The sequence below is a fragment of the Penicillium hordei genome, assembly GCF_028827395.1.
Source record: "Penicillium hordei strain IBT 12815 chromosome Unknown utg000003l_segment0_segment0, whole genome shotgun sequence".
In the NCBI taxonomy this organism is placed as follows: Eukaryota; Fungi; Ascomycota; class Eurotiomycetes; order Eurotiales; family Aspergillaceae; genus Penicillium; species Penicillium hordei.
Genome location: NW_026623144.1, coordinates 1118897 through 1145852, shown reverse-complemented (window position 1 = coordinate 1145852; position 26956 = coordinate 1118897). Strand labels below are relative to the sequence as shown.

The 26956-nt window shown below is 49.5% G+C and overlaps 8 protein-coding genes across 8 annotated transcripts; 4 read left to right on the top strand and 4 right to left on the bottom strand.

Moving 5' to 3' along the window:
• Positions 1–595: 595 nt before the first annotated feature.
• gatA (4-aminobutyrate transaminase gatA) lies at positions 596–2252 on the top strand (the record flags this gene model as incomplete). Its single annotated transcript, XM_056896725.1, has 4 exons — positions 596–846; positions 897–932; positions 984–2146; positions 2206–2252. The coding sequence occupies 4 exons, from the start codon at positions 596–598 to the stop codon at positions 2250–2252; spliced, it is 1497 nt and encodes a 498-aa protein (XP_056752510.1).
• A 518-nt stretch (positions 2253–2770) lies between these two features.
• spt4 (transcription elongation factor SPT4) lies at positions 2771–3345 on the bottom strand (the record flags this gene model as incomplete). The annotated part of the gene is made up of 4 exons (XM_056896724.1): positions 2771–2804; positions 2878–2930; positions 3010–3207; positions 3268–3345. 4 exons carry the CDS (start codon positions 3343–3345, stop codon positions 2771–2773), a joined length of 363 nt encoding a protein of 120 aa, XP_056752509.1.
• Positions 3346–3690: 345 nt separating this feature from the next.
• On the top strand, positions 3691–5415 carry ppt1 (protein serine/threonine phosphatase PPT1; the record flags this gene model as incomplete). The annotated part of the gene is made up of 5 exons (XM_056896723.1): positions 3691–3840; positions 3939–4019; positions 4106–4541; positions 4590–5320; positions 5380–5415. The coding sequence occupies 5 exons, from the start codon at positions 3691–3693 to the stop codon at positions 5413–5415; spliced, it is 1434 nt and encodes a 477-aa protein (XP_056752508.1).
• A 221-nt stretch (positions 5416–5636) lies between these two features.
• N7537_005665 (damage-control phosphatase ARMT1 family protein) lies at positions 5637–7370 on the top strand (the record flags this gene model as incomplete). The annotated part of the gene is made up of 6 exons (XM_056896722.1): positions 5637–5658; positions 5707–5777; positions 5842–5972; positions 6038–6150; positions 6222–7081; positions 7140–7370. The coding sequence occupies 6 exons, from the start codon at positions 5637–5639 to the stop codon at positions 7368–7370; spliced, it is 1428 nt and encodes a 475-aa protein (XP_056752507.1).
• A 1495-nt stretch (positions 7371–8865) lies between these two features.
• N7537_005664 (MFS transporter) lies at positions 8866–10776 on the top strand (the record flags this gene model as incomplete). Its single annotated transcript, XM_056896721.1, has 6 exons — positions 8866–9196; positions 9250–9359; positions 9415–10020; positions 10085–10405; positions 10458–10530; positions 10589–10776. The coding sequence occupies 6 exons, from the start codon at positions 8866–8868 to the stop codon at positions 10774–10776; spliced, it is 1629 nt and encodes a 542-aa protein (XP_056752506.1).
• A 549-nt stretch (positions 10777–11325) lies between these two features.
• Positions 11326–19123, bottom strand: N7537_005663 (Acyl transferase/acyl hydrolase/lysophospholipase; the record flags this gene model as incomplete). The annotated part of the gene is made up of 6 exons (XM_056896720.1): positions 11326–11790; positions 11845–11927; positions 11977–12345; positions 12401–16906; positions 16975–18448; positions 18500–19123. 6 exons carry the CDS (start codon positions 19121–19123, stop codon positions 11326–11328), a joined length of 7521 nt encoding a protein of 2506 aa, XP_056752505.1.
• A 1242-nt stretch (positions 19124–20365) lies between these two features.
• Positions 20366–22598, bottom strand: N7537_005662 (Acyl transferase/acyl hydrolase/lysophospholipase; the record flags this gene model as incomplete). The annotated part of the gene is made up of 5 exons (XM_056896719.1): positions 20366–20641; positions 20758–21243; positions 21300–22050; positions 22112–22289; positions 22370–22598. 5 exons carry the CDS (start codon positions 22596–22598, stop codon positions 20366–20368), a joined length of 1920 nt encoding a protein of 639 aa, XP_056752504.1.
• A 1904-nt stretch (positions 22599–24502) lies between these two features.
• Positions 24503–26314, bottom strand: N7537_005661 (cytochrome P450; the record flags this gene model as incomplete). The annotated part of the gene is made up of 6 exons (XM_056896718.1): positions 24503–24619; positions 24674–25172; positions 25228–25353; positions 25430–25788; positions 25840–26036; positions 26086–26314. 6 exons carry the CDS (start codon positions 26312–26314, stop codon positions 24503–24505), a joined length of 1527 nt encoding a protein of 508 aa, XP_056752503.1.
• Between the last annotated feature and the right edge of the window lie 642 nt (positions 26315–26956).

Genomic DNA, 26956 nt, shown 5'->3' with positions numbered 1-26956 from the left:
TTGATAGTCAAGACATCACACGGAGGGACATACAGCTGATAAGAAACGATGCCAAGACTCAAATTAGCTTATCGCACTGGAATGATCTACAGCAGGGACATGACGACCTTGACTCCAGAGTCACTTTTCACTCTCTGTGCGTAACTCAACCCCAATTGAGATAAATACAATAAGCCCTCCGTGGACGTCCGAATGGAAACTCTTACCATATAGATTTGACCAAGAATCCACCAGCGTAGACTTTCTCAATTCGTCCAGATACCCCATCGGATGCTCGGCGTTTCGCTGTCGAGAACAGCTCCTGATTGGTCAAAATCACCGACACAAAAAGAAATATACGCGGGGAGAAGCTATTGAGCTCCAGGATAAGACCGATAACATACTCCAACTGCATCTGGTATAAAACCTCCCTGCGCCTGTTGGTCTTCTATTTTATTTCATCTCTCTTTCATCCGTCCCACATCTGTTGCTCTCTTCCACCTGACCATATTGATTGATCAAGGTCCATTTTTCTTACATCGGATAGCTCTAGACCCGCTATTCTATCCCCGCACCACTTATCTTGCCCCTTCCACCCCTTCACATCAAAATCATAATGTCCTCGGTCTTCCGTGCCAGCACACGGTTGCGCTCTGCAGCTCGCCTCCCGGCAGCTCGCGCTCTCTCTACCACTGCCGGTCTGCGTGCAGCGGAGAAGCCTTACTTCCCCAATGAGCCTACCGCGCCCTCCGTCTCGGGGCCAATCCCCGGACCTAAGAACCAGGCAGCTGCCACCGAGCTCGACGAGGTCTTCGATGTTCGCAGCTTGAACATGTTGACTGACTACAACCAGTCCGTTGGAAACTAGTATGACAGATCTCAACCCACCATCAAGACTCAACTAACCCCGCCTCTAGCATCGCTGATCTTGATGGAAACAAGCTTCTTGATGTGTAAGTCGCCAGCCACAAGTCAATTGGAAGAAAAGAAGCTGACCCCAGTAGGTATGCTCAGATTGCTTCCATTCCCGTTGGATACAACAACCCCCACCTCCAGAAGGTTGCCGCCTCCCCCGAGATGGCCTGCGCCCTGATTAACCGCCCGGCCCTGGGTAACTTCCCCTCCTCGGATTGGGCTCACATTCTCAAGACTGGCGCCCTCCGTGCTGCCCCGAAGGGCTTGGACCAGGTTTTCACTGCCATGGCTGGCTCCGATGCCAATGAAACTGCCTACAAGGCGGCCTTCATGTACTACCGCCAGCTGCAGCGTGGTGGCCCCGAGGTTGAGTTCACCGAGGAGGAGCTGCTCTCCACCATGAACAACCAGGGTCCCGGCTCGCCCCAGCTGTCTATTCTCTCCTTCAAGTCTGCCTTCCACGGTCGTCTCTTCGGCTCCCTGTCCACCACCCGCAGCAAGGCCATCCACAAGCTGGATATCCCCGCATTTGACTGGCCCCAGGCCTCCTTCCCCCAGCTGAAGTACCCGCTGGAGGACCACGTCCAAGAGAACGCCGCCGAGGAGCAGCGCTGCTTGGCTGAGGTTGAGCGCCTCATTAAGGAGTTCCACAACCCCGTCGCTGCCGTGATGGTCGAGCCCATCCAGTCCGAGGGTGGTGACAACCACGCCTCGCCTGCCTTCTTCCAGGGTCTCCGCGACATCACCAAGCGTACCAACGTCCTCTTCATCGTCGACGAGGTGCAGACCGGTGTTGGTGCCACCGGTAAGTTCTGGGCCCACGATCACTGGAACCTGTCCTCTCCCCCCGACATGGTCACCTTCTCCAAGAAGGCCCAGACTGCCGGATACTACTTCGGCAACCCCGCTCTCCGCCCCAACAAGCCCTACCGCCAGTTCAACACCTGGATGGGAGACCCAGCCCGCGCCTTGGTGTACCGCGGAATCATTGAGGAGATCGAGCGTCTCGGCCTCGTCGAGAACACTCGCATCACCGGTGACTACCTCTATGGTGGCCTCGCCCGTCTCTCCGAGAAGTACCCAGAGCACTTCCAGAACCTCCGTGGTAAGAACCAGGGTACCTTCATCGCTTGGGACACCCCCAAGCGTGACCAATTCATCGCCAAGGCCAAGTCCTTCGGTGTCAACATCGGTGGCAGTGGCCCCTCTGCTATCCGTCTGCGCCCTATGCTGGTCTTCCAGAAGCACCACGGTATGTTAAATTTCTCTCTTCTTATGCACAAGAGCTATTTACTGACGTATCTCCTACAGCCGACATCCTCCTCGAGAAGATCGAGCAGATCGTCCAGAACCTCTAAACAAATGCCGGCAAGGACCTTTAGATGTGCCGGGGCGTTTTCCAATTGGCTTATTAGCGTTTTCTGTTTGTTTTTCTCTTTGGTTTTTTCTTTTTTCCCCTGGAGAGTTCACCTTTCTCCATTTTCTGCCACGACTTTATGTCAACACAAAAATGCTATGCATATTCCTGGACATTGTGCTCATGACTCAAACCGAATCATTGGACCGGAGTAGGGACATTTACTCTGCAAGCCGCTTCCTTATCTTTATGTCCCCAGCCGAAGAAATTGGAACTATAAGCCCTTAAGAAGTAATCTAAATATTCTCTGTATGCCCTTGTCATCCAATAAATAATATGAAGAAAAGTAGGTAATGCTTCCCATCCGAAACTCCGAACGACCAGCAAAATTGTCGAAACCACCCTCATGTTGCATGTCTTGATCGAATCAATGGTGTGTGCGCCGCAGGGGTATCCAGAACTAAGACTGTATGGGCAAGGGTGGGTTCGTGTAGCGTTAAAGACTTGAGGGTAGCTGCTTCATGCGTCTTCCTCGCCAGTGCTTCCGTCTCGCCTGGAATAAGTAACCATTAGTATTATGACGGAGATATCTCGGAAATAGTGGAATGAGATTGAGGAACACTTACGGGACATATTTAATGCCAGAGTCCTCTAGACTGTTGATAATGTATTCCGGAAGCTGTCAATGGGAAAGGCACAATTAGCCATTCTGTGTCTGATAAAAGTCCCATCTCCCCAGTAATTAAGTATGCACTCACTGTCCCTGTGACCTTAGTCGCATATGTGCCCGGCACGTAGTTATCCAACCGCTGCCAACGAGCGACCCAGCTCGCAGCGGGATCCCGAACAGCGATCAGGCCTTCGAAGACCTGTGACGTGCATTCTTGAATAGCATCATTGTTTCCACGGAGTTGGAGGGTGCTCTCGCAATTTGGGCAGCCTTCACGCATGAATTTCTGGAGAAATCGGGGTCGTTAGAGCCGCCCGCGGAACGGAGACGGGGGAGTCGCTCTTACATTGTGAATTTGGACAACAGAGCAGACCATGCAGGCGCGCAGCGTGCGCTGCTGGTTTGGAGGGGCGTAGAAAGACATGTGGAGGAGATTTGAGTGATGCGAAGAGAGAAAGAAAGCTATGAATGGGAGTTAGCCGTCAAGTCTGGATCGATGCCAAGACCCGTTGCGATTGGGGAAAAAGAATATGGGAGAAGCAGGAACAAGACTCTCTTTTCTCTCTCCCATCTTTTTTTTTTACCACGCTTTCTTCTTCTTCTTCTTTTCCTTCTATCTTAGTCTATAAGGGATTTGGAGGAGTTTTATTCTTTTTTTGACTTTGGTGTCTTTCTCCCCCGAACCGTATAATCGTCACCTTTTCCTCCGCGCCCTTGTTTCGCACCGATAATCGCCGTCTCGTGCCCCTCGCGTTTTCTCTCCGCCCAAATGGCTACCGACCAAGAAGTGGCCACGGCCCTTAAGGTGCAGGGCAACAAGGCCTTTGCTCAGCACGACTGGCCTGTCGCAGTCGATTTTTATAACCAGGCTATTGCCAAATTTGACAAGGATTCTTCCTTTTTCTGCAACCGGGCCCAGGTGTGTTCCCGACGATCATGGTGGCACATTCCCAAGAGTCGCGTGCACGTTCATTACGATCGGCATAGCTAACGGTCATCTTTTGTTTGGTGTCACAGGCTCAAATTAAGCTTGAAGCCTTCGGCTTTGCTATTGCGGACGCTACCAAGGCAATCGAATTAGATGCCAACTATGTGAAGGTTAGTCGGCATTTTTAGCTGGCAAGAACTTGTGCCTGTAGATCGAGGAGTGGTGGAGATATATGCTAAATCCATTCTTATCACAGGCTTACTGGAGACGTGCCCTCGCCAACACCGCCATTCTAAGCTACAAGGAGGCCCTGAAAGACTTCAAGACCGTGGTTAAACTCGAACCGGGCAACCAGAATGCCAAATTGAAGGCCGCCGAGTGTGAGAAGCTCGTGCGCCGCAGAGAGTTCGAGCGGGCCATTGAGATCGCAGACCCGCCTTCTGCTTTTGCGGATTTGGACATTGATGCTATCAATGTTGAGGACGGTTATGATGGTGTGCGCCTTGGCGAGGAAATGTCGCAGGAGTTTATCGATGATATGATTCAGCGCTTTAAAGATGGAAAGAAGATCCATCGCAAATATGTCTTCCAGATCATCAAGGCTGTCAAGGATCTGGTATACAACGAGCCTACTATGGTGGAAATTGGCGTGGAATCGGGCAAGAAGCTGACAGTCTGCGGTGATACGCACGGTATGTATTGTCCATGATGGGTGAATGGAACAGTTGCTGATTGAATAGGCCAATACTTCGATTTGCTCGAGATTTTCCGACGAAACGGTGCCCCCTCCGATACCCACGCCTACCTCTTCAACGGCGACTTTGTTGACCGTGGCTCCTGGTCCTGTGAAATTGCATTGCTGCTATATGCATACAAGTGGTTGCGTCCCAACGGTCTTTTCCTTAACCGTGGAAACCACGAGACGGATGATATGAATAAGGTTTACGGCTTCGAAGGCGAGTGCAAGGCTAAATATAACGAGCGGGTCTTCAAGGTGTTCTCCGAGTCCTTCTCGGCCCTGCCACTGGCCACCTTGATTGGTGACAAGTACCTTGTCCTGCACGGTGGTCTCTTCTCCGATGACAAGATCAAGTTGGATGATATCCGCAAGCTCAACCGCCACAACCAACGGCAGCCTGGCCAAGCGGGCCTGATGATGGAGATGCTCTGGACAGACCCGCAGACCGAGGTTGGTCGCGGTCCCAGCAAGCGCGGTGTCGGTCTCCAATTTGGCCCTGATGTGACCAAGCGCTTCTGTGAAAACAACGGCCTGGAGGCTATCATTCGCTCCCACGAGGTGCGGATGGGCGGTTACGAGGTCGAACACGATGGTCGTTGCATCACTGTCTTTTCCGCCCCCAAGTACTGCGACTCGACTGAAAATAAGGGTGCTTATATCAACATCGGCCCTGAACTCAAGCTTGCATATGAAGTCTTCGAGGCAGTGCCACACCCCGATATCAAGCCGATGGTAAGATTTATGACCTTCAATCATCTACATAATCAAGTTCCCCCCGCTAACTGTCCCAGGCCTACGCGAATAACTCTATTCTTTCGGGCATGTGAGGGCATATTTGATTTTCAAGCGCGGCGTTGCCTAAGAGATCTACCTAGAATTGATTTTTCAAATGTATTTATGTGCATGAGTGATGTATTCCGAGTAACTCTGAGTAGCTCTGACGTCGCCAACTTTATACTTCACACCGCTTTTGCCCCGCGCTGTCCCCTCGATTCTGCCACCTTGACTTCTTTTTGCCCTCGGTCTAGATACATCTTGCATAGCAGTCATGGAATTCGACCCTAAGACCCGTAAGTATTCTTGCTTGGCCATAAAACCCAATGGACTAACCTGAGCAGCCCAGTACCTCACCTCCGACAACTCGAGCTTCGCCTCGATCTCGGCCAATGAGCGGTGGCCTGTCATCATCGTGAGTTTGCAGCAGACAATCGATAGCCCGGGGATCAATTGCTGAATATGTATGACGACTCTAGACTGGCGCCATCGATGACCTTCACCGCACCGTTGTAGGTGTCAATGATGATGAGAAGGCAAATGAAGGCAAGAGCATCATTGCCAACTTGGCCAAGTTGAAGTATGAACTTCAACATAACCGACAACTTACGTGAGTCCTTTCATCGTCTACGCCAGAACTACAAGAGCTTCATCTAATATGTCTATTGCGATTAGTCCCCTGGATGACGATGGACACCCAGATATCGCCTCGTATAACAAGGAGCTTGAGGAGCGCGGAAACCCCCAATGGCACGATGTGGCCTGGCTCTATTCAGAGTGTTACCTCTGTAAGCACAAAGTCCTAATTCAACAGGAAATGAGATAAAATACCGCAATACTGACTAAATGACCATCATAGACCGCCGCATGGAAACCCTCTTCGCGCTGTCCAAGCATTGGAAGGGCTATGACGTATTCGCCCGCCAGAAGATGGATACATTCAAGTCGTCCCGTCCCGCTGTAATAGAGCTCGCGGCAAGATACCGTGAATTAGCGATAGAGGCAGATTCGGGAAAAGCAAGGGAAAACAAGTCGCCCGAAGAGGTCGAGCAGGCAGAGAGGCTTCTCTTCTCCGAGATGTGCGAGATCTGCTTGTGGGGTAATGCCACCGATCTGTCACTTCTCACATCTCTCACCTACGAAGACATCCAGAAACTACAGGGCTCCGAGGCGCGCAAGGCGTCGCAGAAGAATATCATTGTCAACGACCTCGATGCTGCTTTCGAGGCGATGCAAAAGGCGCGGAGAGAGAAGAAGGACGGCGAGCGCCGCGTCGACATTGTCCTAGACAACTCCGGATTTGAGTTATTCGTTGACCTAATTCTCGCTGGATACTTGCTGTCTGTCGGACTGGCGACTAGCGTCGTGCTTCACCCCAAGCGCATGCCGTGGTTCGTGTCAGATGTCACGCCGAAAGATTTCTCCGATCTGCTCAACTGCATGGTCGACCCGCAGGCCTTTTACACAGCGGCTGATGACTCGGGCAAGACATTCCCCCCTCTTTCCGAGAAGGAAGTTTCCAATGTGCAATTCCTCTTTGAGCAGTGGAGCCAGTTCCACCAGGATGGTAAGCTGATCCTGCGCCCGCACGCTTTCTGGACCACCCAAGGTGGTTTCTGGCGCATGCCATCTGTGGCACCGGAGTTATTTGAAGATTTGAAGGAGAGCGAGCTTGTTCTGTTTAAGGGCGACCTGAACTATCGGAAGTTGGTCAATGATGTAAGTCCGGCGTTCTTTGCGTTTCTTTTGCTTTGGGGTTCTTGCTAACAATACCCAGGCCCAATGGGATCCCACCACTCCTTTCACAGAAGCCATCGGCCCGCTTGGCCCCAAGTCCGGGATCCGTGTTCTAGCCTTCCGTACTTGCAAGGCTGATCCCGTTGTTGGTCTCCCCGCTGGCGAGGACGAGAAGCTCCGCGCAGTGCCTGGAGGCGGCGGCTCTGAGTCTCGTAAGTGGGCTTGGGGCGGGAAATGGGCCGTCGTGTCGCTTTCTGATGGCAAGGCCTGAGAGCACACTAGGCATGACCGACGGTGTTTCATGGCGGACTTTGTATTCTGCTGCACATTGGGTGAATATGCCAATACGGAACGTTTGTAGATGAACTAGAGTAGTAAAAGGTCACAGCTGGAAGTAGACGAGTTAATACCTAATCTAGATGCAGATTGGGACCCAAGCCGCATCATTGAAATCAATCCCTGCTCTATGGACTTCATCTTGTATCCCCTCAGAATGTATAACCGACCTTCCCTAGATTACTATAATAACTGTTGTGATTAAGGCTGGTGCAGATCAGGGTCCATACCTGTCCGGGCTCAGCGTATGACTTCACATGATGGTGCGAAAAAAGATAGCTGCATGTTGTGCCTTGAAGGCTGATTGATCCCTCTATGATACGTCTATTCGATCAGAAGATGGGTTCCAAGGTTATAGCTCTATTTGGCATGGAGCACTCACGTTCCAAATCCGATAGTGCCGCTCATTACTTCGTCATCCTACCTACTCTCCATAAGAACTGTAATTGATTAACTTAAAGACCGAAAGCAGCCAAGATATGGTGGAAAAAAAGGAAGCTCCGAAAGAAATTGATAAAATCTTCGATCCAGTGCGTGGTGAATGTGAACTATATGTTTGATAACACCTGAAAGTTTGTAACCAAGATGCTCAGCTTGTGGCGGAGACTACGTCGTGTAGCATCCCTAAAAGCTCCCGATCAGAACACCGCAATCGAAAATTCGCACATATGGGATACACTTCAGTTACTATACCTGGCGACCCTCGAGCAAGGACAAGGGCTAAAGCAAAATCGTCCTGTTCATGTAGTCTGGATGTGTTGTTCTCTCATACGCGGAAAAACAGTGCTTGGGGGAATTTTCAGGCTTCGGTGGCAGATCGAGACTGGAGATGACGGGATAAGCTAGGCGTCTTGATATAGTCAACCACTTTAAGAGTAACATCCATAGTACAAAGAGAGCCCGCCCTGCCTGCACATTCCATTAGGTCCGAGACGGTAACACAGCGAGTGAGTTAGTATTTCCGACATCCCGAACCGCGATCCCTGTTCTGAAGGGTAAGTCCATACAGAAGAGACCGAGATCTAGACATCATTAGCCGAAAACATTGGCCGGAGATCCACTAAAAGGGCTAGACAGGGATCTCGGGGGCTCGGTCGAGATGATATGTAACTTCAAGTGGGGGCCGAGCACGTCGAAGATTCGCAGCCAATAGGATCGCGCCTACACTTTCGGAGTGGCTTACCGACACAAATGGAGCTCGGGAAGATCGATGCTCCTTTTAATTTAGCTTATTCTTGAAGACAAAGAAATGAGTCCCTTTCGGCTGCAACACCGAGAAACGGATATAAAGATGTAGTGATGGAGGAAATGCGCAGTATATTTTATGTTGAACACAAGCTAGAAAGTGTCATAGAAACTTGTTCTCACTCTATTACCAACCCGGAGCTGAAAGGTACTTATTGAAGCGTCTTAAATTTTGATTCAAGACCATGTCAGCGTTCAGCGTTCGCGATGCGCCGTTCGGCCAAATCTGTCGATTAGTTCTCGGTCCCCGGGTCTTCCTTTACCCCGATGAGAAGGCTGGATTCCAGTATCAAGCGCCGGAAGAAACACCAGTTGAAGTACCTCAAGCGAACAGCAGCTCTACAGACACGGATGCCGATGTGGAGAAGGCCGAACCTGTGTCGTCGCCAGGCCAGTCAAAGTCTAATCACCAGATTGTCGGTTGGTATAGCGAAACCGATCCTGAAAACCCGCAGACGTGGTCAGTCGCAAAAAAGACTGTTACTTTTTCGCAGATCTGCCTTCTTACCTTTTCCGGTCAGTTGACGAGGGATTTCGTAAGATTTTGTTTTTATATTGACTAGATATAGTATACTGTGGATCCGCAATCATCACTCCAGCTCAGCCAACCTTCGTGGAGGTATTCGGAGTGAACGTTCAAGAAGCGTCTTTGGCACTCTCGATGTATGTTTTAGGATATGTAAGTATACCCCCGTCCTCGGCAGATATTTTCAAACTTATACGTGTGTTCCTAGGGTATTGGGCCATTATTTTTCAGCCCTTTGTCGGAAATACCGGCAGTTGGACGGAATATCCCGTACTTCGTTTCGTTTACGCTCTTCATAGTTATCACCGCCGTGACCTCTCGCGTGTCGAACTTCGCAGGATTGATTGTCTTGCGATTGATTCAGGGACTATTGGGTGGCCCGGTGCTGGCAACGGGAGGCGCCTCGGCTGCTGATATCCTTTCTTTCCCAAAAATACCTTATGGTCTTACTTTCTGGGGATGTGCAACTCTAGCAGGACCCGCCTTAGGTCCGCTTTTATCTGGGTTCTCAGTGCCCCTGAAATCCTGGAGGTGGTCTATGTATGAGCTTCTTATTCTCTGTGGCTTTACGTGGGTTCTTCTATTCTTTTTCCTGCCAGAAACCAATACCGATTTCATTCTCTTGAAACGGGCCAAACGCCTACGCAAATCCACCGGGAACGAGAATCTTCGATCGGATTCAGAGATTAAGCAAGGCAATATTCACTTCCTGTCGCTTCTCGGTGGGTATTTGACTACACCTTTCTTGGTTACCTTGAAAGATCCGTCGATTGCCTTTATTAATGTCTACACCGGTCTTATATACGGTATTTTTGTAAGTCGCGGGACAGCAAGAGTATCGGGATTGATTGAAGAGTGAACTAACAAATGGCGCTTAGTACTCATACTTTGAATCATTCCCGATCGTTTACACCCAGATTCACGGCTTCTCAATGGGTATCACGGGAGTCATCTTTCTGTGCATTGTTGTCGCCTGCTTCTTCGGGGCCGGCACATATTTGGCGCTTGTCAAGTTCCACTATGAGCCGTACACTTACCAGAATGGAGTCGGCTCTCCTGAACATCGCCTTCTTCCTGCCGTTTTTGCGGCCTTGATTGCGCCGTGTGGCATCCTTATTTTCGCCTGGACATCTCGTGATTGGATTAATTGGGTTGTTCCCACGATTGGAATTGTTCTCTACATGTCGTGTGTCTTTGTAGTAGGTGAACTGATATGCTGTGAGAGTGTCCGTGTGCTGAAGGTTTTTCCAGATTACGATGTGTATTTTCATCTATCTTCCAATCTCATATCCTCGCTATGCTGCGAGTTTGTTTGCTGCAAACTGTGAGTTGGAAGCCTTGTCCTGGGTTATCAAACAGGCCTTGTCTAACAACTTTCCTAGCATTCCTACGCAGCGCAGTGGCTTGTGCTGCTATTCACTTCGCGCAACCATTATTCGCCAATCTAGGTATTGGCAAGGGATGTAGCGTCCTCGCTGGCTTAACGTGGGCCTGCTTCTTCGGAATTTTGGTTCTTTGGAAGTATGGTGACAAGCTGAGAGCTAGGAGTACATTCGCGCAAGTTTATTAAAGGCTGCACAGTATCAGAGAATGCGTGTTTTGGTATGCAAGACCATGGCGGCTTGAAACCGACGATTCTGAGATTCGAGAAGATTAAAGCCTTTCAAATGTGGTTAGATCTAGTATCATATTTAATAGATAGTAATAAAAAAATTGGGGAGGAAAGTCGACTTGCCTCGTATAACATCCTTGACTGCGATGTTTCCAGACTGTTGTGAATTATAGGGAAGGAGGGCGAATTGAGGCTGTATCGCACGCTACTAAGGAACGGATTTAACATCGCCGCAACATCCCAGGGTTGAACTACTCAGTCCCAATATGCTGATTGGCAGAGAATTCTAGAAACTTCAAGGGAAGGATACGAACAACTATGCGAACAAGTCATGGGGTTCGAATGTAGGCTCCTCTCTTCTAAGACCTTGCTGATCAGAACAACACATCAGGCTGCGCAGCAAACGCAATGGTAAATTAAACGACTTCTTCTCCCATGGAAACACAGAATATTCTCATTACATCTAATTTGGTCTAGATACCGACTGGCATACTACCACCACTCCACTCACACATAGTTACTAATAAACTCATACCCCTGAATCGCCGCCTTCCAGCCCTCTGACTCGGGATTACTGCTAAGATCGCAAATATGCGGAGCCCCCTCAACCAAAGCCAAACCAGCAGGGACTCCTACGTCCAGAAGTGCATCATACGTACCTTGAGACTGTTGCCAAGGGATCAAATCATCATTCGTTCCATGAATGAAGAATGTGGGCGTACGATATTTGCCCCGCAAGATCTGGGCGCGTGGACTGACTCGGACAATTTCATCTAAAGAAGGCTCCGGGAGAGCGTCCCAGTCGCGGATGTTATAGCCTGCGCTGTTCTTTTTGCTGGGGAGGCCGCCGATGATGATGGGGAGTGTTTGAGCTTTCCAGTTGATGTGCAGAACGATGCGACATCGAGGGTCGGTGCGGATGCGGGGGTCCGATAGTGGTTCCCAGGCACCGACGACACCGTAGTTGGTGATCTGCTCGGTTGGTTAAGTCAGGAAATCGGGTTTGTCTGGAGTGGGGAAACTTACGGGCTGATCTTGGATTGCTTCTAACAGATCGTATTTCTCTCTCCGATCTTCTGCGCCGATAGGCTGGATGGGATTTCTCCACCCTATTGAGAGGTTAGATCCTGCTTCAAAGGGGATGCAATTTTAGCTTACACTCATCTTCATAGTTCGTCGGGCAGTAAAATGCCAAGATTGCCTCTGGTGGCCTCAACCCCCTTTGCGGAGCTGTCCAGGCCAATGACATTGCCAATTGTCCCCCAGACGACCATCCCACGACGACAACTCTCTCACCATCAATCCGGACCCCCTCATTTGGGAGTGTGATATACGGCAGTTTGTTTCTCGCCCAATCAAGTGCATCGCAAATGTCGACCATAGGTCCATCGACAAGTCTGACTTCGGGACAGAGCCGATGATCCAAGCTCACCGGGAGAAACCCCTTATCTAGCAAGAGACGAGTCTGAGCTGGTCGAATGTCTTTGCGGGAGAAGATGATATGGCTACCTCCGTGTATCATCAGGGCTGTGCAGTAGTCAGCGTACGCCTGAAAAGTCAGAGCAATCAGGTGTATATTTACCGACTGGCAGTTTTTTGTCTGTTGAAACGGGGTTAAGGGGGTAGTACACATCAGCATGGATCTTCGTGTCACCAATAGTCTTGTATACAACTGTTTCAACAGCTGCCTTCACCGTAGGCTTTTTGGTCTCGACGGGGGGTGATTTGAAAGCAGCAATCACGCGGACGGTCTTTGACTCGAGCGATTCTCCATCCGTCCACAGAACTTCCTTAAACCCAGCTGCCTTCATCTCCTTTTCCCAATGTTTCTCATTCACCAAAGCATGCGTGCGGTTATCTTCAAATAGCCACCATCCCTCGAACAATCCAACAACAATATCAAGCCAGAACATGTTTCGTGTGATCTCAACAAGCGCAACGGCACCATCCTCGCGGACCATTTTGTTAAGGGTCACTAGGGATTGGTTCAAGCTCCTTGTTGCATGAACACAATTCGTAGCAATGATCATATGGAAAGTATTCTCATATTCACGTTTTGGGGCTTTCTCGATATCCAAAACCTCGAAGGACATTTCCCTGGCATCCTTGAACTTCTTCTTCGCAGCTGAAACTAGCGACATTGAGATGTCAGTGAAGACATACTCGAAGGGAATCCCGTGACTTCTAAGGTACTTGATGATGTGCTTCGTCGTACCCCCAGTTCCGGCCCCAATCTCAAGAATTCGAAATTTCCCACCTCCAGTCGAGTTGGAGAAAGCGGTTTTGAGAAACTCTCCTAGGAGTAATGTTGGGATTTGAAGAAGAGGCCATTTCTCGTACATATCCTCCAGAAGTAGCTTGTTCGCTCTGTCTCCGAATATCAACTGAAGACCATCGATATCCCCACTGAGACATTCAGCGAGTTTTGCTCCAATAACCTTCACAAGCTGCGTCACGACCTTGTGTTGCGGCCAGAGGTCGACCGTCTGCTGATATATGTCTTGAGCGGGTGTTAGATTGACCGATACATCTGTTCGAACGATGCCATCTTCCGTAGCGCGGATCAATTCTCCATCCTCAAGCACACGGTGATACTGAAGCACTAGCTTCTTGTGTCTATGCAGAGCAGGCACCACAGGTACAGCATCACCAGGGCTCAGTCTCGCGAGATCACACCCGAGCTTCGCGAATGCTTCAACCACATATGCAAGAACGAGCCGTCTCTGATGCGGGTACGCTTCAGTCCAAAAATTGGCAGCCAATGCCCCCTCCGCGAGTTGATCGTACGCGAATTGAATATCTTTAAATGAATCACGGGCGGAATTGATGGATGGAATCCTCCTTTCACACTCTTCAGATTTAAGAATCCGTTCTGCCTCAGTTGGAGCCAGCTCTTCGTCGATCAACTCTGCTGGGGTAGCCACCGTGGAGCAATCTGTAGACGTACCGACTAGGGCCCATTCTTCGCCGCTGGATTCCTCGGGGCTCTCATCGACGCCGTTGAACTTTGAATCAACATAGCCCACGAGGCTCTTGAGGTCTGGGCAGAACAGGAAGCTAGCCAGGTCAATTGTAAGACCAAGAGTCGCTCGAATGTCGTTCATGACTTCTGTAGCCATGAGAGAGTCGATTCCAAGATCTTCCAGAGACGATTCATCTTTCATATCCTCCAAAGGTACGTCCGTAACACTGTGCAAGATCTGGAAGAGTTCTGCTCGCTTACTAGGCTGCTTCTTGGCAGCCTTGGAAGGCTTGGATGACGGGGAGACTTCGATCGGGAGCTCCAGTTCCTTAGCCAAAATTGTGTCCGACTTCTGATAACTGGCAGGCTTACTAGATGTTTCAGCAGCCGCGGATCTGTTCACGCCCTTCAACATCCTCATTAACAATGCCTGCGACATCTTCGAAAACCGGAACCCAAAAGCTGCCATAACCATCTGCTTGCTCTTTGCCTCAAAGATATACACATCAGCAGAGGCATCACTCTCCCCTCCTTGACTCATATTAGAATAGACGATCCACTCCTTCGCATCCGGATCGAAGTTCCCCCCGATCTCAATATGCGAGATCTTCGAACACACTAGGACATCCTCTAGACTGTCATTGTTGAAGTAGTTCACCAGGAATCCAGCGAATTGCATAAAGCTGTCTGTCATGGGGGTATCGCAGACGCGCTGGTCAACTGGATCGCTCGGGTCGACGTCGATCGTCACCTTCCCAGCGGCTTCCAGACGCAGACACGCGACTTTCTTGATTCCGCGGAAGTTTTCGGCGTAGTGCACGATGTGGTTGAAAGCGCGGTAGATATGTTTTCCTTCCATTGTTTCGGCATCCGGATGATTCATTATCGCCTCGCAGCGGCCAATCCCGGTGAGAGTTTCGAGGCGTTTGAACAACTGGGCAGCTTTGGAGTCATCACGCCTTTGGAGATACACCCGTCCAGTGGATGACTCAAATGGTGCACTGACACGGCCAGTCTGACTCGGAGGTAGTTGAGTAGTAACCGAGAATGACCAAGAAGGTTGCGGATCATCCGTTCGTTGCAAAGTCAGAAGGAGCTCCTTATTCGTGTCAAGGCCAATCGGTGAATTCATTACGAGGTCCTGCACAGCTGGTACCCAAGTAGTGACTGAATTATCTGACTGGAGAAACAACGCAGCACGAGAAACGACCTCGAAGTACAATGAGGCTGGTGCTAGAGACTGACCTCCCATAACGTGACCCTTTAGCATGGACTGGAACCGATCGCTCTGAGGCGCGATACGAAATACCGCACTGATCTTGTTGTCGTCGTTAAATCGCAAGAAGTTAAGGAGCTCATAAGTCACAGGTGTACGCTCAGACCTAGGCTCTGACACTATTCCTTTCTCGCCTCTCCCAGTGATGAACCCTAGCCAGTGGCGAGTCTTCCCAAACTGATATGATGGAAGGCGAAGAAATTGGTGTGATAGCTTTTGAGAGCGATGGAAAAGCCAGTACTGTGCGGCATAACCTGCCTTCCATAGGTCAACGGTGGTATCCGCCAGTGAAGTCAGCGCATTAGCTGTCATGAGCTGAGGGGATAAGAACAAATGTTCGTGGCTTTCTGCCACACAGCCCTTGGCAAGCTGAATCACGGACGACCCTCTCCCAACCTCGAGGTATGTACTCTTAGGGAACTTCTTTTCAAGCCTCTCAATTGCCTGCTGAAAGAAGACCGAGCGTCTTGTATGACTTGCCAGTAACCGGGGATCGGGACTCTCCGCACTTTCAGTGCAGAGCTCAAGATGTATGCTAGGTTGCTGCCAGTTTAATTCTCTGGATAGAGCCGTAAGATGCGGTAGCAAGGGCTCTGTAAATCTTGAGTGAAACCCATTCGTGACCTGAAGTCTTTTTGTACGAATCGAGCCTCCTCCAAAGGACGGGTTCTCTGAGAGGAAGGTCTCTAGGGTGTCGATTTCCTTGGCAGAGCCAACGACGACATGGCTGTTTGGTCCATTATAGCAGGCAATCTCGACGTTCCCGTGGACTGAACTGAGAAGTTTGAAAACGGTTTGCTTATCCGTTTGGAGGAAGAGCATGGATCCTGGTTCGGGACCCCACTGTTTCGCCATGATTGACGCCCTTCCACATATAAGTTTGAGAGCATCGGCGAGCGATAGCACACCTGAGACGCAAAGGGCTGTGAGTTGGCCGAAACTGTGGCCAACGACTGCATTTACCTTGAGCCCGCTGTCAGTCCAAGCTTTTGAAGAAGCATATTGGATGGCAAACAGCGCAGAGTGCAGAGTGGTCAGGTTCCCAACTGGATTCTTTGAGAATATTGCAGGGTATATGCTCTCAAAGCCAGAAGAGATCAAGATCTCGTTACAAGCGTCAAGGTAGTATCGAAGCAACGTTGAAGACTGGTAGAGTCGTTCAGACAGCCCGATTGACTCGCTTTCCTGGCCCCCAAAAACAAGGACTATAGGTTTCGGACCCGGTAGGACCTCTGTCACCGTGAGAGTAGCCAGCTTGTCCTTGAGCTCGCGGATGCTGGCGACACTCGTCGAAATGAAATGCGAGAGCGAGTGGTTTGCTCTATCAGCTATATTGAACACCACATCAGAGATCTGGGCCTCAGATCCAAGCGTTCCCAGCCAAGTATAAAGTTTCTCTGAGTACGCAAGAGCACTACTCGAAGAGCCCGCAGAAATAAACACAGGATATCTCGTTCCAATCGGGGAATGACCGAGATCGTCAATCGGGTTAATCATAGAGGATGGCCCCTGACGAACCATAACAGCTGCATTACTTCCAGCAGCACCGTAACTGTTTACACAAGCCAGGAAGAATGGGGCATCCCAAGGCAGCAAACTCCGCGGGATTTCCATTCGCGCGTTTGAAAATGAGGCAATTTTCGGATTTAGCTGCCTGTGGCTGGCTTGCTGAGGGATCTTTCCATGCTCCATCATAAGTAGGACTTTGACGAGCCCGGCAATACCGGCTGTAGCTTCAGTGTGCCCAATATTACCCTTGATAGAGCCGAAGCGGAGTATGCTATCTCTTGAAGCGCCGCCGAATGCTTCAGCAATGCTGTTACACTCAACTGGGTCGCCCACGCCGGTGCCTGTTTCCAAATCAGCAAATGCGTGACTGAAGTGTGAGCACCACATTAGAGACTCTAGAGTTACATACCAGTTCCGTGAGCCTCAACGTACGTCACTGAGTGTGGGTGAACCCCAGCCTGGCTCATGACATTCTGATAAAGCTTAACCTGCGATCCCGAGTGAGGCACGGTAATGTGGCTCAAATTCAGATTCTGGTTCGCTGCAGAGCCCACAATGACGCCGAAGATATGATCCTTCTCCTGCAACGCAGCATCCAGCGGCTTAAGAACAATCGCACTAACCCCCTCTCCACGACAGTACCCATCTGCCTCAGAATCAAAAGGCTTGCACTGTCCACTAGGACTAAGGAACCCGGCGGCTTTGAGGTTCCGATAATCGAATGGACTGGTGATCACATTCGTGCCCCCTGCCACGGCCTGGGAGCACTCACCAGACCATATTGCTCTGCAGGCGGTGTTAATCGCGACGAGGGAGGATGAGCACGCCGTGTCGATTGTTAGGGAAGGTCCAGTCCAGCCGAAGAAATGACTAACACAGCCGCTGATAAAGCAGCGTGAAGTTCCGACGGTGGCGTAGGCTGTTGTAGGCTGGGAAGACATGTTGTCGTAGTAGTTGTTCATGACAGCACCGATGTAGCATCCGTAGTCATCCAGCTCTGACTTGACGCCGGCGCGGAAGTATCCTGCGGACTCTAGGGCTTCGTAGACAACCTCGAGCAGGATCCGTTGCTGAGGATCCCAGGCGATGGCCTCTCGCTGAGACTTCTTGAAGAATTTATGATCGAAGGCATCAGGGTCGCGAAGGAAATTGCCCCACCATTTTGTATTCGCGTACTCGCCTGTTGTAGGTAACTGTATTCTTTCAACGGGGGCTGGTTCGGCCATTGATTTGCCAGATAGCAGCAGTTCCCAAAGTTCATCTAACGAATCTGCTCCGGGGAATCTGCCAGACATACCGACAATAGCAATGGAATTGGGAGGATATTCAGAGGGCACCGAGTCTTGCGCATCTGAAACTCTGGTTCCTGGCTTGGTTGTCCCGTTTATCCTTGTCCCATTATGAAATCCGTTGAGATTTGACACAGTCGACTTATTTAGATCCAAGATATACAGACCCGCACCGCTGACAAGCGAAGCCGGAATATGACTCCCGAATCCTGCAAACGCAACTGTCTTGTGACCCTCTTCCAGCTGAGCAACTGCTCCCTGCACCGTTTTGAACCACGCAGCCGGCTTCAGCAAAGTATTCTCGAGGGCGTGTTGGAGGAGGGATCCGCTGGTGATGATTTCACCGTCCACGGTAGAACGGAGTGGAGCTTGCAGCTTGTCAACACTGGGCAACTGCAGATCTGGATGGTTCACGGCAAAATTCTTGATCTTTTCCGCAGCAGCGGTATGGATGTCCGAGTGAAAGGCTCCTTGTACATTGACAGTGGTCACATGGGAGCTATGTGCTCGCAGCTGTTCAGTCAGGCTGGGTATATCAGAAAGACTGGCAGTGACAGTAATGGACTTGGCCTCGATGGTGCATGATGTATACGCCTGTCCATTAAGTTAGCTTTAACAGCTTAGCAAGAAAGGCAATGGAAATACCTTTGGAAAAGTGCTGACAATATTAGAGATATCTTGTTCATGAACTTCATCTCCCTTCCAGCGAACGGCAATACAGCCTACCTTTGTCCCTTGGGTACCAAATTGGTTATTGTCGACATAGGCACCGATAATGACAGCTAGATGAAAGACTGAGGCAGCTGTGAAGGCAATTTCAGCTTCGGTCTCGGAGGTAGCCACTGCAATTGCGCTGAGGAATCCAACACAGAATCCCAGGATACCACCGGTTTGAACGCCCTCGAGGAGGACGCGATGAGGGCTGACCACATTCAGATGCTTCAAGTAGCGGAAATACTGAGCGATCTCGAGAAGAACGGTAACCGGAAGACGAAATGTGTTGAAGTTGTAACTGGGCAAAGGGCCGTCTCCTACAACCCACTCCTGGAGCTCAGCGAGCAGCTTGGCCCCTGGAATATGGTTTAGGGTGGGGTCGAAGTTGGCAAGGGGTCTCCACAATTCGGCTCCGTGCTTCGCGGCATTAAACACATAGGATAGTTGAGGATTCTGGTTAAGCTCCTGCCTCAATTGGTCGATGGAATCTCGAGACGAGAGCTCTGTCTGAGGCCCGAAGACTATGAGCGAAGGTTCAGACATGGTAGGTGCCATTTAAAAAGGGCTGAGAGCTCTTCAACTGTAGGAGGTTAAAATAGCCTGCACGTTGTTGGAAATTAGAGGCTGTATTCAGGAGAGAAAGTGACTCGCATCCAGATTCAGTGGCAATGATATATTTCCTAAAGTTCGGTGGGGAACGTCTCTACTTATAGATAATCCGCCAATCTCAGCTGGGAATATTGATCGATTCGAGGGTGGTTCCTTTGGAACGAAACCAAAATCGAGACTCCCCTCCCATATGTCCAAAATTAACGCTTCTTGCGAAAACACACTCTACAATCTTACACCTGGGCCCTGCTCGTTCAGGGGTGACAATCCCGATTACTTGGCTGCCTACTAGACTAACTGATCATAGCATAGCTACCTTACTCCGAGCCGATACGAAGCCTCGTTTTGGTCATACACACTGCGAGAGAGCACGCTACACCCTCGGCGGCACGCCCGACTAGCTCGGGCCATTCCCCGGCTGTGTTGGTAAATGAACTCGGTTCGAGGCCGAGTGCGCTAAAAGCTAAGCCCCGTTGTACCAATCCTTGCTGGAATCTGACCTTTCTAGTGGAAGCGCTGGCTCGGACGTATATGCACTTCTGCGGAGTTAAGGCGTATTGCACGTAGTGGTAGATTCAATTGGGATACTAGGGGTTAGGTTAGTAAGATATATTCATCCCCCTCCCCCTATCATCTACTATCTTGTGATGCTTATTTGGAATAACACGACTTGCCCATTCTATTGTTAGGGTTCAGACTTCGCCCACCCCCCTTTAACGTTGTCTGTTACTTATATCGGTCTCGAGCATGCTGGAACATAGTGTTCTAGCAGATTTGGTCTTCTGGCTTGTTTTGTTATATATGTCCCGGGGCATGTCCTGTAACATGTATCCAATTGCTGGCCAGCTCTGGGGCAGCTCGGGATCTTTGGTACTTGGAGAGCTTGTTTTGCGAAAGTACGCCCGAGATTGATTTTATTTTTCCGCATGATCTTCCTGTAAGCTTTCATTGCCACATGGGGAATCTTGCTGGTACTGATAACCAAGTCGGCCAAGCCAATTCGCAGAAAATCATAATGTCTGATATATCATGAGCTCTCCGTACTAATCACATCCATACCCCACCCCCCCCCCCCCCGGACACCAGAAAATGCACTCACACCCAGACTGCTGTACCATAATCATAGATCATCTCCCTTTATTCTATTAACCCCACTGCCTATAAGGCCTACCTATCCATGTACCGGTGTCAATTCCCTAGCAGCCCCAAATCAAAACCCCTCTCAAACTTTGTCTTCTCCACAAAAGCTGCGCATGCCTGAATTTTGGAGTCATACTCCCCAGTCGTAGGCTTACACATCACCATGACGTTGCACAGCAGTTCGAGGTTCTGTCGTATTTCGCGCGTCGATGAGAATGCTTTATAACTCATGTCTTGTGGATTTTGCAGGACATCGAGCTGGATTTCTGCGGCTAAGGCTAGCGGCCGCATCATGAAGAGCGACATTTCTTTGTAGGTGGGAATCTTTAACAAAGTAGAACGCATGTCAGTGAACGGTGTCTCTGGTTGAGATGGTTTGCTGTAATGTTCAAGAATGGGAATATGGTAAATGGTATGAGAAGAAACTGGGAAACACTTACTTGTTTTGCATCAGTAACATCAGCCTGAAGAAGCAAGTCGCACATAGCATTCGTGACAGCGACACACGAAGTGCGATATTCTTTAGCGATAGGACCTAGAAACTCAGCCTTCTGAGATCCAATAATAGCCGTCTTGAGCCAGTCTATTCGAGCGCCTATGATGATGATACAAGTGAGCACGCGAAGTTCATTATCTGGCCCGTCGAGATACTCCTGTTTTGAGGAGGACTTTAACATGATCGTAATCTCCCTCCCGATCTTCTCGTGGATAAGGCAAAAATTATAGTCAGATCCGTTGTCCAGTACGTATTTCTTGGTCGATTGGCGGTGGCGGTCTCCCTCAACGACAAGTTTCATGGTGAAGATAAAAAGGGAAAAGGCGGAAAGTTCCTTCGCTATAGTGCCCGTAATTTCTTCACAGAGATAGATGTGCTGGCTTGGATCGGAGTCTATTGATGGATTGAGAACTGGCATTGCGGTGCCGATCTAGTTTGGAGTTAGTCACAAAAGAAAGCGGTAAGTCGTAACCAATATAAGCTTACCCCACTGTCTTTGACTGGTATACAGCATGAAAAACTTGCAGCCGCATTGCAATGCATCGCAAATGCAATCCAGAACGTCCGCCGTAGCATCTGAATATATCCCGGGGTATGTGTTTTTGCCAGCAGCATCTGAGAGCTATCTCGTTCGTCTCCTGCTGAGATCCGATCGAGCACGTCATATCCCAGCAAGCTTAGCAACTGCATAGCACGCGCTATGGTTAGAAGCCCTTTTGGCCCGCTGATATGGGTAAATTCAAACCTCGCAATAAGAAGCAAAGCTTGAATAGTCTCAAGGTTTAAGAAAGAAGAGTTATCGGCTAGACTTTCGGCTCGTTCCAGATGGAACCGGGCTGCTGTGTACGACTCCATGGCTAGGGCTGATTCTCCACAGGCAATGGAGCTAGATAGAGCTGTGGTATATTTTAGGGCCATGCATTGGTGCGTCTCCATTGGGAGGACGGATTGCAGAAACTCCTGTTGGTCTATTAACATCATGTGTTTCTGCACAATATCGAAGTACGGCTGGTATCTGCATGCCGAATAATCAGACAGGATATTCATGTTTTTGGTATAGTGGGGTATGTACTGCTGCTCCAGTCCACTAAAGCGCGTAGGTTGCTCGAACAGAGGGTTGAATGCGGGGCCTGGGGGATTGTCTTTCAGGCTGGTTATATTCAAATCTAAATCTGAAGGAGTCCCATCTGTACCAGAGCTGTTTATGATATCGATCATATCGAGTGGCTGATCGTACCTGCTAAAGAGGCTATCAGCACAAGATATAGCTCTTTGGAGTGGATCATAGAAGAGCGTACCTGAGGTCAAACTCTGGGAATACCATATCTGAGTAGTCCATATTATCGCCTTGTGACAGTAGGTCATACACAAACTGTGAATTCTGCGACATATGGTTTGGGGGTAAGGCGGAATTCGGCTTCATAGACTCAGTCGTGAATTGTAGGCCCTGTTCCTGGAGCGTCGTTTCCGTTTGTACTGCTATTGTAAGCACAAAGCCAAAAAAAAGGCCGACACCGAGAAATTCAGTAACAAGCCAGCATCTGGAGAATACTTACACAGACGGGAGTGAAGCAGATTCAACGCCGACTTGATCTCGTCGTCGTCGATCTTGTCTGAGGGATAGACGCACGTCTGGCCCGATTTGCGACAGCGATGGCATTGCGGCTTTTCCCGGTCGCAGCGCACCTTGCGCTCACGGCATAAGTTGCAGGTTGCTCGCTTTGGCTGAGACGAGGTCACTTGCGTTTGCGATAGAGGCTTTCTGGAGGGACCCAGAGACGCCATCGTGTGCATTGCGTTCTGCCTGGAGGTAATCGGTGGGACTCTGCTTATGTATATACACGGAGCTCAATAGTTATGACCATGTGTTTTGCTTTGTTTGTTCCCCCTCCCAAGCTTTGTACATTAAGCAGCAGGAGGCTTCGACTTGAGGCCAGATGGTGTGAAGCGGGGTTGTGATGGTAGGTATTACGAAGGCGACTACGTGTCGAACTGGGATATGGCCCCCTAGGCCTTAAACGGGAGCCTTAGTTTTTGTTATGGTCTAGTGGTAAAAATGGCTCTATTTTTTTCCCACAGTTATGAGCCCGGTACGCATTTCAATGCTGAGAATAATAGTCGTCGGTTCGAGACTCGGAGTAAATAATGCTAAGGTTCCCTTACCCTTGTACGATCATATAATTCGCAACCCGAGGAAAAATAGGGAGACGGAAGAGCCCGGAGCGTTGAGACGACTAAAAAAGGAGTGGCCCGACGAATCCAATACCACAATAAGATGATAGTAAATAGGCACAAAAAGCAGGGAATCCCAACTTTTCGGCCTCCCCTTGGGGGTGTGTCGAACTGGGATATGGCCCCTCTTGGCCTTAAGCAGGAACCTTGGTTTTTGTTATGGTCTAGTGGTAAAAATGGCTGTATTTTTTCTCACACTACGGATGTAGAGATCACTGGTAACCTGTCAAATGCGTTGAGAACGGAAGAAACTATAAGCATAAAGACTAATCACCCAGCCACCTAAAAGCTCGATGCACCCCGAGCTAGCCCTAAAAGCTTACAGCGACCTGGCCGCCTACTGATCCAATAGCTGCTCCAAAGATTGTGCTAAGTCCTCTTGGCTTTCACATGATTTTTAGATAGATAGTACGGAATGCCCAATCGGATCTTGTCGACCTCAGATGCCTGCAATTGAGATTTTATTAGCTCGAGGGCTCGTGTCAATGTTGGTCTGACATGCTGCCTCCCCGGCGTCGCAGATCTACCATACTGGCCAGGAGAAGGTGAGCATCCAGGTCCTGTAAAACTAGTACTAATCGAGTGAACCCGTATCTATTAGCGTGTTAAAGGGTATCGTATTTTGAAAATTACCACTGGTTATATAGAGTAGTAAGAAAGAAGCTGAAACTTAAAACAGGTATTCTATCTTACAATGACTACGCGAAAATGTGAACACCCAAGGCCCCCTGGGGGCCAAAAGGACTCTACTAATAAATGGCACTAGTCCTAATTAGGAACACCTTATACCGGTCCGCCGTACCATCAGTGGGACATTCCGGGGTAGACGGGCAGATATCGGACCCTGTTTTCGCCTACCGGGGTTAGATATCGGACCCTATTTTCGCCTACCGGTGTTAGATATCAGACCATGTTTTCGTCTACCGGGGTTAGATATCGGACCCTGTTTTCGCCTACCGGGGTTAGTTCTGGGATCAAATTTCCCCAACTTGCGTATTGACGGGAGACCTACGTCGGAAATTAATCCTTTGGCTATCATATGTACCCAACTTCCAAGCTATTCACTAACGTAACTTAGGAAAGTCGCGTATATATATTGCTACTATTTTAGTACGTGTCAGATAATGTGTCCTGGCCCTCCAGTGGCACCATTCTGGATGTGGAATAGGGATGCGTTTGGTAGGTCGGTTTTAGAAGATATGAACGCTTTAGGCACGGCCACAAGAAAAGTCCTTAGATAGGCCAGTAGATACAGGTAGCTAGACCAAGAAAAGGCAATACATAGCTTGCAGCACACGCAAGTCTGTCCATACTGAGGCTGTGTCTGACATTATAGATATTGTATCAGCTAGGAAGAGTGTCGTTGACACCATTTTTAGCTGAGCCGGAAAGTTCGACGAGTTGGCATCCATTCCACCACCCTTGCCCATACAGTCCGAATCATTCCAGGGACCCTGTCAAGGCGCTCGCCTGCTGATGCGGACGCACAAGTCCTTTTGCATCCAGACCCCAGCATAGACTGACCTCCACGGCCGAGAAGGATTCACCAGGGTGATATCGTACTTGCGCAAGACCTGCCGAGAATTAGCAATGGACCAGCACATGAGGTCTGAGCTGAAAGACCTTACCTCCACAAAAATCTTATTGAGCTCCATCATAGCCACCGGTCTACCAGGGCAGGTATACTTCCCCGAGGCGAACACTTGACCGACAGTGCTGCGCATTCTCTTCTCCCTAGCCTTCTCAGCTTCGCCTTCCCCAAAACTCAACCATCTTTCAGGTCGGAATTCATCTGCATCGGCCCCGAAAATCTCTTTCGATCTCTGGATCCCCATAGTGGAGACCCCGATGCTAGAGTCTTCCGGAAGAAAGAAGCCATTGATTGTAGCACCTCCCTTGGGCACAATCTTCGACGCAAGGAGACCAATCGGTGGCCAGTAGCGGAGCCCTTCCTCAATGACTGCTTGGAGGTAAGGCAATCTCTTCGCCTCGGCATCAGTGACGGGCGAGGATAAATGGCTGACGTTATCGATTTCTTTGCGGAGCGTCGAATAAATGTGTGGGGAACTTATGATGTGGAGGAACGTCGCCCGAATTGTTGTTGCTGTGGTGTCGGATCCTGCCACACTATTCTGCGTATCAGAGCTTCTGTTATAGGTAGAACCCCGTCAAGGCAACGTACATCTGAACTAGAGTCTCTGAATTTGCTTCGTCTTGAGTCATGCCGTGCGCAATAAAACTGCCTAACATGTCCTTACGGATGATCTTTTTCGGACCAAAACGCTGGCTCACCACTTCTTTGGCAAATCTATGATTCGATTAGCTCACTTGACTTCATCTTGGAATCATCCTGGCAGTACTAGAGACGGAATTTTGCAACTTACCCCATAACCTTTCCCATCCCCGTCTTATCAGTATCCTTCGGGCCCATCATATGCAAGAATCTCGACTCCAGAATATCACACAGCCAAGGGTAAACCAAGATAATAGCAACCATGGGCATGAAGCTCTCCATCATATGGAGATATTGATAAACATCTGAGTCGGACTCCAGGTGCCCGAAATTGCTCCCAAAAGCAATAGACATGATGACATCCAAAGTGAAATACTGCGTTATACGTGCCAGGTCAACTGGCCTGTAGTCAGTCGATGTGGATAAGTATTTCCTCTCAATAAGGTCGATAAAAGTCTCTACGACTTTGTCAATTTGGCCCTCCAGGCCCTCGACGTCCTTGCCGTTATACTGCAAGCTCAAATTAGCAGGTTTTCTAAAGGCTGATGAAAGGGATGCTACCCCGGCAGTGGTCTTTGACTTCAAGACCTTATGAGCCTTTTCATCTCGCATAGACAGTATGTTATCACTACCCGGCCTGAAACGCGCAGCTTGGTAGTCAAGAGCCCTGATGAAGCCGGAACAAGGCTGGAGGACCCTAACCACGCTTTCGGGATTGGAGTTCACTACCGTATTGAGTCCTACACGTGCGAGAGAGCCTAATCTGAGTTAGCAAGAGTTCTTTTCATGGTGTCAAAGATATACTACCATATTTATCAGTGGCGTCTTTGATAGCCCACGGCAAAGTCCCTCGATATGCATGCCACACCAACCATAGGTTCGAGAACGAAGCCAAAGGCGGACCGGGGATGTGGCTCAAACGACTCCACGCGATGAAGCGTTGTGTGAGAGAGTACACAGATAGGCCGAGAAGGGCTACAAGCAGAAGTTGGACCGACACGCTCGTTTCCGCAGACTTGTAGCTTGGAAGGATCATGATGGGAACTGGAGTTGTAGAGCTTGAGATGTTGATTAGAATGGATAATCAGAAGCTAGAATTTGATCTGTTTTTAGTTTGACACCAATATTTAATTCTCCTTATCAAACTGTAGGCGAGGACGATGGGCAATATAGCTAAGCGGGAGACAGTTAAATTTCAGCGAATCAAGAAACTGTGAATACAGATCTATAACAGACGCTGTTGTGTACAAAATGCTTGAAGTGGGCTCATTTCCCTTGGTTCAACGTACGAAGTACGTCGTCAAGGACCATTTGTTGCGCCTCTTTGCTTCTCTTCCGAGAACGCAACAAGGTGTCAGATCAAAAGCCGGCTGCGCCCCCACGCTGACCCTCCACAACATCTCGAAAGCAGAAATAGCTCGGGCTTACTACCGAGGAGCATGCTTGGAGCTGTGATTATCGACATATGCTATCTAGATATCCAATATCCTCGGGCCCGTATCCGAAAGTTACGTGGCTGTATTATCAGGTACCAAATCTCTCGTTTAAATCTTTCAATTGCATCACCATTTACCGCCAAAGACACTGTCGGACAATATCCAGAGTCTGGGTCTTTCTGTTAGATCAGCTCACGTTCACCAGTCTACTAGTCAGATGTTTCGGGATCGGGCCCTTTCAG